This window comes from Cervus elaphus, chromosome 18, assembly GCF_910594005.1.
Source record: "Cervus elaphus chromosome 18, mCerEla1.1, whole genome shotgun sequence".
NCBI lineage: Eukaryota > Metazoa > Chordata > Mammalia > Artiodactyla > Cervidae > Cervus > Cervus elaphus.
In genome coordinates, this window is record NC_057832.1 from 39,639,958 (window position 1) to 39,653,233 (window position 13,276).

Consider the following 13,276-nt stretch of genomic DNA (forward strand, 5'->3'; position numbering starts at 1 on the left):
TGTGACAGAAGTAGTAAACTGGTGGAATATGAAAACTTCATGAGACTTCTCTGTATTTGGTGATTTTTATTTCTTATACTTTTATAACCCTGCTTTCTAAATCACTCCACAGCTGCCTCAAAACTGTAACCACGTTAGGCAAAAGTTTTTTCTGAATGTGGACCATTCCTTTTCATCTCGATCTTTCTTGCACCTGCCTGAAAGACTGTGCTCAATTAAATGGTCTTTAAAAGCAGATTTTTGACCATAAGAGGGAAGGGAGGCCAAGAATTGAGAGACTTCTCTGCCCACCATTTATATCCAGTCTGTTGGCTACACCCAACACCACCCAACAATTGTTTAGCCTTTTACAGCTAATTCTCTGTGACTCCCTTGGTTTTGTCCCTAGAGCCCAGAACATGGTGACTTTCCCCATGAGAACTGGGTCTATATGAATCCAAAATATTGAAGAATAGTGTGTGAGAATGTGAAAATCAAAATGTTTTGACTACCCACAAAGTGTGCCTTCAGACAGTGGACTCTGGATCTTATATATTTCATCTTTAAAATGAATGAATTAGATTAAAGGACATCACAGGATTTTAGAATAAAATATATTACTGTCCTATGACTTTCATGTTAGCTGGTTTTAGAAACTGATTTCCCTGAAGACAGTAGGTACACATTCTCAGATCAGATATTTAGTTCCTGGGCTGACTCTTGAAATACGGCCTTAGCTCATTCCTGGAAATAGGCATAATGGTAGTTAATTCTTTAATAGACTTCCCTGATGGCTCAGTCGGTAAAGTGTCTGCCTGCAATGCAGGAGACCCGGGTTTGATCCCTGCTTTGGGAAGATTCCCTGGAGAAGGAAATGGCAACCCATTCTTTAACCCCTTTTATTGTACAGTTGATTGTTTAAATGTTGCTTATCAGAGACTACAACTACTGATATGTAATACTATTTATAACCCTTCTTGTAACTCAGTAAATTGCTAAATTCAGAATGCAGCTAAAGAATATGTTAAAAGAAAGTATTATCTTGGAATGTCATCACCTTCTGAATTTTTAATTTTTTCCCCTCTTGCCTTTTAGGGGATTTTATTCACCTCTCCTGAGTGTTTAAAGTGTCCAAATGATTTAATACGCTTGTGGCTTCACGAATCTTCTCGTGTTTATGGAGACAAACTGATAGACACAAAGGACTGTGATTTGTTTCATAAAAAACTGCTGGAAACTGCTAATAAATACTTTGAAGTAAGCAAATGAATTCCAAAGGTCACTATGTGCTGTGGCATTATTGGCTTTTGGGCAGAAATGGGATAAGGATGTGAATGAATTGTATATATGATTACCTTGCTGAAACAGCTGTGATTCCAGATCTGTACGGTGGAAGATGACATCCACCCATGGGTTGATTTGCAAGCTTTTCCCTGGACCAGTCACTCTGCCTCCAGAGGAATCATTTCTGGAGATTGACATGACCGTATTTTTCACTTCCTCCTCCTACAGGGTGTAGATAGCCATGTGCTGCGTCAGCAGCCCCTCATCTATTGCCATTTTGCTAATGGCGGCCAAGACCCGTGCTACATGCCAGTGAAGGACTGGGAGGTGCTGAAGACATTTCTTACGGAAGCGCTGGATGACTACAATGAACTCAATGCCGCCATGCACCTTGTTTTATTTGAAGATGCCATGCAACATGTGTGAGTTGATGGGCTGTGATGCTTTTGCACAAAGTAAAAATGGCTGGGTGTCCACAGTTGTTGTTATTCAGTAGATCTTACTGAGCACTTTGAACTATCAGTTGTTTTTTTTTTTTGTTTGTCTTTTGGGGTTTTTTTTAACTATCAGTTCTTGTTTGCCATACAGTATAAAGCTAAGTTTCTCCATGAAATTTATATAATATTGAAACCCAATGTTACCTCAAAAAATGAAAAGAAAAACTTGACTGAGAACACAAGATAAAATAGACAAGACACAGCCCTCTTCTATGACGTAAATATGTCACATACATACCTGTAAGTGCACCCACTTATCATGTCATAAGCAAAAGGCAACTTGTAGAAGACCTCAAGAATGTACATGTGTAGGAAGGAAATTGAATTCTACACTAGAAAACTGGTAACCTGAGTTAGGTAAGAAAGTTATCTTTTGCAAAAAGTCCTTCCAATCCCCTTAGCTTCTGTAACTATAAATGTATGGGCCTAATTCAGAGAAGGTCACTAAGCTTGCATTCAACAAATTACAAGAATGTCAAACACAATTCTTTGTATAATAGTAGATAATTTTTATATAAATGAATAAATGATAATAGGTTTAGGTGTCATGGATCCGTTAAAAGACTATTGTCTATATGAATTATGTCACAATGTCTTATATAGGTATACTATTTTTTGAAGTGCCATGAGAAACCATAATTTCATGTTATTTCACTTGTACCTCTGTTAGGGAAGACTATGAAGAAAGAGGAAGGTAAGTGACTTGTTCAAAGTTTTAAAGTTCATAAGTGGCAGAGACAGGATGGATTCATGCTGATTTTCCTTGGTTAAGAATATTTATTGAGTGCCAACTGAGCGCCAAACAGAAACATTGCCAGCCTATTCAGTGTGTGTGTGTGTGTGTGTGTGTGTGTGTGTGTGTGTGTGCCCCGCTCAGGCGTGTCTGACTCTTTGTGACCCCACGGACCATAGCTCGCCAGGCTCCTCTGTCCACGGGATTCTCTAGGCAAGAATGCTGGAGTGGGTTGCCATGGCCTTAGGAAAGAATATGAAGAAAGAGGAAGGTAAGTGACTTGTTCAAAATCTTAAAACTTTGTAAGTGGCAGAGACAGAATGGACTCAAGCTGATTTTCCTTGGTTAAGAATGTTCATTGAGTGCCTACTATCAAACAGAAACATTGCCAGCCTATTCAGTACTTACGTGCAAGTTAAGGAAGAAAAAAGGGAAGGGCATGTTTTCTGGGCAGAAAACTAGAAGGCCCCTTTGCTGATGTAGTGTGACTGAACAGGCTGTCACCTCCTGGCTTGGGTGCCTTTGCTGTGCACAGATTGTGCGACCGTCCGTGACGCCCTGCTGTCAGACATTGCCCAAGTACTGGGAAGACAGCAGCAAACAAGATAATCCAGTTATTTCTCTAATCGAGCTTATGTTTTAGTGATCCCATGGGATGTTTATAAGGATATGAACAAATAAGCAAGTGAGGAACATGGCAGAAAGTGATACATCCTGCTGAGGAATAAAATCTATTGATTCTGAGCAATAAACATGTGAATTCCCGAAGAGGGACTGGATATCTCTATGAGGAGGTGACATTTAAGGTGAGACTGAAGTGATATGCAGGAGCTCAGCCTGGAAGGATCTGGAGGAAGAATGCTTGAGCTGTGGGCAGATTTCATGTGGCCCCTAGGCTGAATGTTCAAAAGCAGAAAGAGGGTCATTGTGGCTGCAGCATGGAGAAGCGGGGAGAAGGGTATATGTCAAGGTGGGGAGGTGGACACAGGCCTCAGGTGTACAGGGTGTTTTATTGTAACCAGAGGAAAGGGGGGTTTATTTCTTTCTAAGTGCAGTGAGAAGTTCCGGGTCAGAATTTAGCATGGGAATGACAGAGTTGGTTGAGTAGTCTAAACAGCTGGCCATTGCTGCTGCTGCGTGGGAAGTCGATGGCACCTTCCCTTCCTGTCCTGCTTCCCGGTAACTGTCATTTCTCACTGGCTCTACTGGTGTGCTGGAGCTGCTCTGACGAAACACTGCAAACTGGGCAGTTTAGAAAAACAGATATTTATTGTCTCACAGTTCTGAAGGCAAGAAGCCTGAAATTGAGATATCAAAAGGGCCATGCTCCCTAAAGAAGATGCTGGGGAAAGTCTGCCCCAGCCTTCTTTCCTTGCTTCTGGAAGTTCCTTGTGTTGTGACAGTCTGAGTTCAGTCATCACGTGACTTTCTCCCTTTGTGTGTGTCTTTATCCAAATTTCTCCTTTTTATAAGGATACCGGTCATATTGGATACACCCTACTCCTCTATGACCTTATTGTAACCAATTTCTTCAATCACTCTTATTTCCTAAAAAGTCTATATTCTCAGGTACTGGTGGTTAGGGCTTCACTATATGCATTTGGGGGAATGCCATTCAGTTAATAATGCTGGCTTTTCTAACAAGTGATACTCGGGCAAAGATTAAAATAATGAAATAAGTCAAGAAAGAAGGAAGTATGTGAGGAATGCAATTCAAACAGACCCAAGAAAGGTGGAGAATTTGATTTTTAGAAGACTCACTCCTTAAAATGTTGAGCCCAAGTGCCTAAGAAAAACTTGGGCGCTTTCCCTATCATCATTTATTATAAGCTTCCTACATATTGATTGTTTTATGGATCCCTTTGCAGTGACAGTCCTCTGCTTAGCAGACAAAGGAAGCTTCTGTTAGAATCTCTGAGCATGGTGAAAAGTGAGTTTTTAGTAATGCTATTTCTGGTTGGGTTAATGTGCGCTGGCCGTCTGTCATGACTCATGTGGAAGAGATGTCTTGTTGGCACTGAGGAGTTGTCCCCTGTAATCCTTCAACACAGAGTTCTCAGTGACCTATAAGGAAAAGCTGGTACTTTGATTAGGGATTGTGAGCTAGAAACTGATTTACTCCACGTCAGAGATGATTCCAGTGTGTCCTTGAACATTGTAGAAAGAGACTTTGCCACTTACAGACTCTGTCGATGCAGACCTCAAAGCACACATTAAAATGAAATGAAAACCCTGCCTTGTAACTTGGGGTTTCACTCAAGAGATTACTAGAGTAATCTCACAGCTTTGCCAAGGTGGTTTTATCATGTGGTCATGTGAAGTAAAATTTAATGAGGTGGCTGAGCTTGGAAAAATAACCTGTCTTTTCAGTTATTGAAGGTTTTCAGGAAATGATTGTGTGTGCTGGTCCTAGTATAAGCGATCCCAACTTAATTCTTTCAAAAAGTACTCTTAAAAAAAAATATGTTAAAGATTGTTTGGATTTGTCACGGCTTAAATTCATCTCAGGAAAGCAACCGAGAGCAAATACAGTATTTTTTTTTTTAATTTTTTTGCATTTGGGCTTCCATATGCTTATATTGGGGGCTTCCCTGGTGGCTCAGCAGTAAGGCACCCACCTGCAGTGCAGGAGATGCAGGTCCCATCCCTGAGTTTGGAAGATCCCCTTGAGGAGGGCATGGCCACCCGCTCCAGTGTTGTTGCCTAGAGAATCCCGTGGACAGAGAAGCCTGGTGGGCTATAGTCGCCGGGGTTGCAAAGAGTTGGACACGACTGAAGCAAATGAGCACACGCTTATGTTGATCATGTGAAAGCCGACTTACTCCTAGCTGTAGATGTAGCAATAACATCAGTAGGATAAGCACTCAGAACCTCTCTGATAATACAGAAAAAGGGATTAGTTAACTTTGCTGGAGATTTAACTCCTCTTGGATTCTAACACTTTCTGAGAATGTTTTAGACGGCTCAAGGCAAGGGGAAAGCTTTCATGCAAGGGAGATAAGAATCATGTAAAAAAGGCAAGTGTTTATTTATTTTTTTTTCTTTCTGAACATGTTTATCTCCTAAGATCTCTTCTGAAACAGAGACAGTGTGCCCGTGACCACAGAGGAGGCCCCGCCCTGCAGGGCCAGGTGCAGTGGGGTACGCCCAGCACGCGCTGGCCTTTGGGTTTGCACAGCCCAGGGGCCCTGCCAGGCGCCGAGAGGCCACCGCCTGCTGCCCCAGTGCAGCTCCTCAGGGCGAGACCTGTGGCCTGGAGAGTGGGCACCCTCATTACCGCAGGCTGCAAGCGACGCGGCCATGGGGACCCAGGCGCGGCCAGGGATGGGCAGCCGCTGTCCTTGGTCGGTTCCCGGCTCGACTGGAGGGAGCTGGCAAGTGTTTAAAATGCATGAAGTAAATCGCATGTGAGGTGTTTGTTGGTCTGAAGAAATCAGTTCTTCCCAAAGTAATTCTATAGCAAAGTTTCTGGCACAAAGACATTTTCCCTGTGATATCCTTATACATGGATACTGGTGTGACATTAGGATCTTTCTTGCTAATCAGGAAAATGTGATGCTTTGATGCAAGGCCTTGTCCTCATTTTCTGCCTTCTTTTGGGGGAGAGTAACACAGCAGTTGGGAGTACAGATGTCATTGGCCAGGATGGTTTGTTAGACAAGTGATTAGGGGGCAGATGCAGGCAGCATCTTTTTATTTGGGAAACAGAAGAACAAGGACTGAAAGTCTGAAATAAAAATCAGAGTTTAGTATCTAAATATCTGAAAAATTAAACCAGCATAGCCCTGGGGCCCATTGGGTGTCATCTGTTGGGGGTACTCTCTCTCCCCAGGTGTCGCATCAGCCGCACCCTGCAGTCCCCTCAGGGTTATGCGCTCTTGGTCGGAGTGGGCGGCAGTGGCAAGCAGAGCCTGGCCCGTCTGGCAGCTCACATTTGCAGCCTTGACGTCTTCCAGATCACTCTGACCCAAGGCTTCGGGGTCCAGGAACTTCGGGTAAGTCTGGTGATGGGCGGCCCCATGCTCCTTCTGCCCCAGGATAAAGGTGCTCCAGTCAAGCCTGGAGGCGGCTAAGCTCTTTAGAGGATTTCGTTGGCTGTTTCTCCTTCATGGATTTCCCTGGTGGCTCAGACAGTAAAGAAACTGCCTGCAGTGCAGGAGACCTGGATTTGGTCCCTGGGTCCGGAAGATCCCCTGGAGGAGGAAATGACAACCCACTCCAGTATTCTTGCCTGGAGAATCCCCATGGACAAAGGAGCCTGATGGGCTACAGTCCATAGGGCCGCAAAGAGTCAGACATGACTGAGGGACTAACACTTTAACTTTCTCCTTCATTGTTGAATTAATAATAGTAAACTGCTACCAACATTTTATGTGTGTATAAGCCTGTCTAACTTGCTCAGAAAACATTTTATTAAATACTTGCCTACACAAATATGTTTTTCTTTTGTACTGACCATACCTGATAATCAGCAGTATTCATACACCAATACGATGGAGCGGGGGTGGGGGGGGGAACCCCTTTTTTTTTTTTTAACAAGTGCATAGAGATTTTTTTCCACTTTGTATCAGATTGTGAAAATATGATGGGGATACAGTCAAGAAACCCTGACACATTTTTTAATATTTTGCTTTTAAATCACAACAGTACTTACAAAATAGTACTTACAGTTTGTGGCAAGTGCTATTTTAAAGCAAACAACAAACCACTTGCTTTCAGTATTACTAAATAAAACTAGTAAACTCTTAAGTCACCGAACAATGAAGTAGACAGTTGTTAAAATGAGCCAAAACCTTCTTTTCACCGCGTTGCTTGACAGAATCATTACTGAATTCACTTTTGCGTGAATGGAAGGGAGTTTGTCAGGAGCCTGTTTGCATCTTGGGCTCCGTGAAGCCTGAACATGACACTCATCATTATGTGCCAGAAATGGAGCTGATGTCATAGTGTTTGCCCCCCCAGGAAGAGTCACCAAGAGGAAAGAACGTATAAACGGGGAAAGGACGGCACCCAGCCCTCCCGCTGTAGCGTCTCAGTTCTCCCCACCCCTCGTCAACAGCGCACCAGCTTGTTCACACAGTGTGAGTGATGGCCTCTGTTCCTTATAGGTAGATCTTGCCAATCTGTACATCAGAACCGGAGCCAAGAACATGCCCACCGCGTTCCTGCTGACAGATGCCCAGGTTCTAGATGAGAGCTTTCTCGTGCTGATTAATGACTTGCTGGCATCAGGTGATTAAACCAACACATTCCATGAAAGATCTTCCCCAAAGACAAATGATCTGTGGTTTCAGTGAACTTTAAATAGAGATAATTTGTCTTTGAGATGTTTGTCAGGGCATTCTTTGGGGAGAAACATATAAACCTAACTAATTTGAAGTGTATCGCTTTCTTAGTCTGCTTACGATGTGAGAGGCCTTGCAGAGGCCTTCAGTGAAGTAAATGTTATTCCTGCCTGTGCAAGTTTAGTGGGTGGGTTTGTCACAGCTTGTCGTCACTGTGTCGTGTCTTATAAATGCAACAAAAAAATTGCATTTCTGTTTTCAAACTCTATCATTAAAGCTGAACTTTGTATTAGAAAGCACTTTAAGTCATATCTAAAATATGAATTATAGCAGTCTTTTAATGATTCTACTCATTCCTTTGGGGGCAGGGGAAATTCCTGACCTGTTCAGTGATGAAGATGTAGACAAGATAATTTCTGGAATTCGTAATGAAGTTCGTGGTCTGGGCATGGTGGACTCCAGAGAAAACTGTTGGAAATTCTTTTTGGCTCGAGTGCGACTACAACTCAAAGTAAGAAACACTTGGCTTTCCTTGCATTTAGTTAAACGTGCTGTTTCAACTCTGATATGGTTCTGTTTGGGAATTCATATGACAAGTTTGATACATTTTGTAAGGACATCCAGTCATTCAGTGTAAAAGGCCATTTGCCTATTTCCTCGAGTGTTTGGAGGGCACCTTCTTCAAGTTTCCTGTGATGCTGGTTCCCTACAAGGCCTTGTTCTAAGCAGATTGAGCACCCGAGTGAGCTAGACATGGTGTCTGTCCTTGAAGAGCTTACGCTTTTACAGGAAACGAGACATCACAAATAAGTGTAGCCATGCTGATTCCACAGGAGTTCGGCATCCTTTCTAAGGCCATTAGGCCTCCTGGAGAAAGTGGTGCGCTGTGTGTCAGGTATGGCTTGGAATTCCTGGGGATGCCGTGGGTTGGGGAAGAGTTTCCAGGGAGAGGAAATAGCGTTTAGAAGAGTTAAGAGTAGACTGCATGGTGTATGTTTGTAGAAACCACAAATAGGACTAAATCAGGGATCCCCACCTCCAGGATCTAACGCCTGATGATCTGAGGTGAACTGATGTAATAATAATGGGAAAAAAAGTACACAGTGAATGTAATGCACTTGAATCATCCTGAAACCATCCTCCACTCCCTGGTCCATTGAAAAATTGTCTTCCACAAAACCAGTCCCCGATGGCAAAAGGGTTGGGGACTACTGCTCTAAATGACTGGGACGTAGAGTTCTTATTGGAAGAAACAGGTGGATCAGGCTGGGAAAGTTAATTGGGGTGAGTTAAGGGTGGATCTTTCCTCATAGCTCAGTTGGTAAAGAATCCACTTGGAATGCAGGAGACCTGGGTTCAGTGCCTGAGTCCAGAAGATCCTCTGGAGAAGGAAATGGCAACCCACTCTAGTATCCTTGCCTGTAGAATCCCATGGACAGAGGAGCCTGCCAGGTTACAGTCCACGGTGTCACAGGAGTCGGACACGACTTAGTGACTAAACCACAAGTGTTTTGTAAATCGTTAAAGGAGCAGAGGAAGAGTTTGAGTTGAGGAAATGATATATGTTAGTACTTCAGGGCAAGTAGTTGAGGCCTATCACTCAGATGATCTGAGGTTCAATCCAGAGCTCCTCCACAGAGACAACTCCACGCCCTAGTGTAGGCTCAGGGATGTAATGTAACCAAGGAACAGCAGCGGGAAGGATGACGTGTTAGAACAAGAAACCTCGCCACACTCATGGCAGACAGCCAATTGAAAATGCTAGTGTGGACAATTCAGTCTTCCTAAATAAGGACTGTGAAGAAAGCTGAGTGCCGAAGAATTGATGCTTTTTGAACTGTGGTGTTGGAGAAGACTCTTGAGAGTCCCTTGGACTGCAAGGAGATCCAGCCAGTCCATCCTAAAGGAGATCAGTCCTGGGTGTTCATTGGAAGGACTGATGCTGAAGCTGAAACTCCAGTACTTTGGCCACCTCATGCGAAGAGTTGACTCATTGGAAAAGACCCTGATGCTGGGAGGGATTGGGGGCAGGAGGAAAAGGGGACGACAGAGGATGAGATGGTTGGATGGCATCACCGACTCAATGGACATGAGTCTGAGTAAACTCCCTTAGTTGGTAATGGACAGGGAGGCCTGGCGTGCTGCGATTCATGGGGTTGCAGAGAGTGGGACATGACTGAGTGACTGAACTGAACTGAACTGTTGTTGTCTAAGCCTTTCCATCATCACCTTTTTCAGTATGCACCTTGGTACTAGCTAGAATTTATTTTGGAGTTAGATATGGATCATTTTTCCTTGTTGTCACAGGATTACTAGTTGGATAATTTATCTCTTCCCTATGAAAATGAGCAGCAGGGTTTTTTAGTTTTTAAATGCTAAGGAGGAATAAGATCTCTGCCTTGAATATTTCACTTCCTTCTGGGCCTTGTCACTTAGCTTGCTACCTCATGAGAAAGGTTAATGGTCAGTGCCTTGACCTGAGGGAGAAACAGTGTAGTGAAGAAATAGGTCACCTTTCATCTAGAAAACCACAGCTTCCTTCTCTTCATCCCTATGTATCACCCTCAAATCCTTGGAATTTTTTTTTTAAGACTAATGGATTTCTGTGTGTCAGTGTCATATTAAGTATATCTTGATATTCAGCAGCATGTGCTAAAGACTCAAAATTTCTGATGAGCTGATATTTCCTTTGTGTATGTTCCTTGCTGGGCAACATGGGAAGCTGGATGTGCAGCAAGGGTTAATGAGCACACCTGTCAGGTCAGACTGAATGATGTGACGTTGCCACCCCATTACCCATGTTCACCACTGAAAGTCGCTTCCTATTCAGAATGCAGGGGCAGTGAGAACCTGCTGGCCTGTGAAACATGACCTCTGACTCCCGCAGGGCAGTGCACATTAATGATGACCAGATGTGTGTCCTTGGATGGGCTGAAGCAAACCAGTGAATCAATGTCAGATGCCCCCTCTCCTTCACATTTGTGTATGTGCATCTTTTCCCACGTCATTCTCATCTTACACCTGAAGTGGAGTACTCTTGTTCTCTTCTGCTAACTTTAGTTAAATGTGAAAACTCTTCTTTCTTGTCTTCCTTCCTGGCTATCTGATGGCATGGGGAAAAGAACACTTGGTGTATGTAGCTGCCCCTGATTCTTTCACAAGATTTTGGATATCTGTTCAGTTGTTCACTATCTATGGGTGTGTGTGTGTAGTTTTTACTTTCTCCATATGGTTTTGTATTTTTAAATTATATATTTACTTCCCCAGTATATATGTGTGTGTGTGTGTGTGTATACATGTTATATTGTTATATATGCTACCCTTGTGGCTCAGTGGTAAAGAACCTATTGCAATGCAATGCAATCCAACGTGGGTTTGATCCCTGGGTCAGGAATATCCCCTGGAGGCTGGCAAAGGAACTGAACCCAGGAACTGAACCCACTCCAGTATTCTTGCCTAGGAAATCCCGTGGACAGAGGAACCTGGTGGGCTGTCATCCATGGGGTCACAAAGAGCCAGACACGACTTAGTAAACAAAGACAAATATATGTTATGTACACGTGTGTATACATGTATGTATATAGAGAGAAGAGATTCATTTTTTATAAGAAGCATATGTTCATTATAAAGAATTTTAAAAATACAGAACCACATGAAGAAAGTAAAAACTATGCTTAGTTATATTATCTAGAGATAATGACTGAAAACACATTGGTTTATTTTCTTTCAACTTTCTATGTGTATAGACATACATACAAAGCATTTATTCAGAATTAATTCTTTTTTCCACATCTCTATTTTCTCTACCTCCCTCTTTGCCATTTTGTGTCAAAATCTCCCACAGGGAAAAAAATAGCAAATATTTTAAGAACTTGGGGTATGGGGTGAACTGTTTAACTCAAATGCACTTTATTTTCAATAACTATTTGAACCCTTTATCCAGTTATACCCTTTGCCAATTCCCTCTTGGTTTGTTAGAATTTTTTATTGATTTATGGGAGCTCTTTATATAACTTAATGTTAAATATATGTAACTTTTTTCTTAATGGATTTGCTTTTTAGGAAACATTTTCATACTCTGTGGTTATGAAAATACTATTCTGAATTTTCTTTAAATTAATCTATAGTTTCTTTAACGTTCAGTCCTGGTTGCTTTTTGCAAAATAAGGTGGGCTTTCTTTTTCTCCCCCAAATTGTCCCAACACCACTTATAATCTTTCATTATAATCAATTTGAAATGCTACCTGTACCATATGTTAAATGCCTAAAAGTGGGATTTGCCAGCATCAATGGCACTTGTTCTTAGAACTTCCTGTGTACAGAATGTCAGCAAAAGTGTGGCCACTCTGCTAACAGAGAAGCACAGATCACAAGGAAGAAACCTTAATGGGTCCTTCAAATATGGACCCCTTGAGTAGATGTTCAGGCATCTGCATCTGATGTTCTGGTTTTTTTTTTAATATAAATTTATTTATTTTCATTGGAGGCTAATTACTTTACAATATTGTAGTGGTTTTGCCATACATTGACATGAATCCGCCACGGGTGTACATGTGTTCCCCATCCTGAACCCCCCTCCCACCTCCCTCCCCATCCCATCCCTCAGGGTCATCCCAGTGCACCAGCCCCGAGCACCCTGTCTCATGCATCGAACCTGGACTGGTGATCTGTTTCACGATAATATACATGTTTCAGTGCCATTCTCCCAGATCATCCCACCTTTGCCCTCTCCCACAGAGTCCAAAAGACTGTTCTATACATCTGTGTCTCTTTTGCTGTCTCGCATACAGGGTTATCATTTCCATCTTTCTAAATTCCATATATATGTGTTAGTATACTGTATTGGTGTTTTTCTTTCTGGCTTACTTCACTCTGTATAGTAGACTCTAGTTTCATCCACCTCATTAGAACTGATTCAAATGAATTCTTTTTAACAGCTGAGTAATATTCCATGGTGTATATGTACCACAGCTTCCTTATCCATTCGTCTGCTGATGGACATCTAGGTTGCTTCCATGTCCTGGCTATTATAAACAGTGCTGTGATGAACATTGGGGTGCACATGTCTCTTTCAGCTCTGGTTTCCTCAGTGTGTATGCCCAGCAGTGGGATTGCTGGGTCATATGGCAGTTCTATTTCTAGCTTTTTAAGGGATCTCCACTGCTCCATAGTGGCTGTACTAGTTTGCGTTCCCACCAACAGTGTAAGAGGGTTCCCTTTTCTCCACACCCTCTCCGTGATGTTCTGTTTTTAATAACCACCACTATACGAGGTTACGGGGCTGCAGACCAGCCTGCGGGTAGCGTGTGCAGTGCCAGCCCTGCAGACAGGGATTCTTCTCCTCATATACACAGGGATGAGTGGGAAAGAAATACAGTGGGGAATATAATTCCTACTGTCTTTACTCCTCAGGAATGCATTTGCTCTTTGCTCTATTAGGCTTCCACATACAACTTCTTTATGAATTGAAGAGGTTTTCAGTTAAGAAAAAAATAAAA

General features: G+C 42.6%; 1 protein-coding gene across 1 annotated transcript in view; it reads left to right on the forward strand.

Annotated features, from left to right (window-relative positions):
* The window catches only part of DNAH11 (dynein axonemal heavy chain 11), a 350,658-nt gene that overhangs the window by 180,815 nt on the left and 156,567 nt on the right, over window positions 1-13,276 (forward strand). The window contains exons 50-54 of the mRNA XM_043872240.1: window positions 1,075-1,236; window positions 1,492-1,685; window positions 6,326-6,488; window positions 7,602-7,725; window positions 8,147-8,289. Coding sequence (XP_043728175.1) covers window positions 1,075-1,236; window positions 1,492-1,685; window positions 6,326-6,488; window positions 7,602-7,725; window positions 8,147-8,289 — 786 coding nt within the window. The remainder of the gene's footprint in view (window positions 1-1,074; window positions 1,237-1,491; window positions 1,686-6,325; window positions 6,489-7,601; window positions 7,726-8,146; window positions 8,290-13,276) is intronic.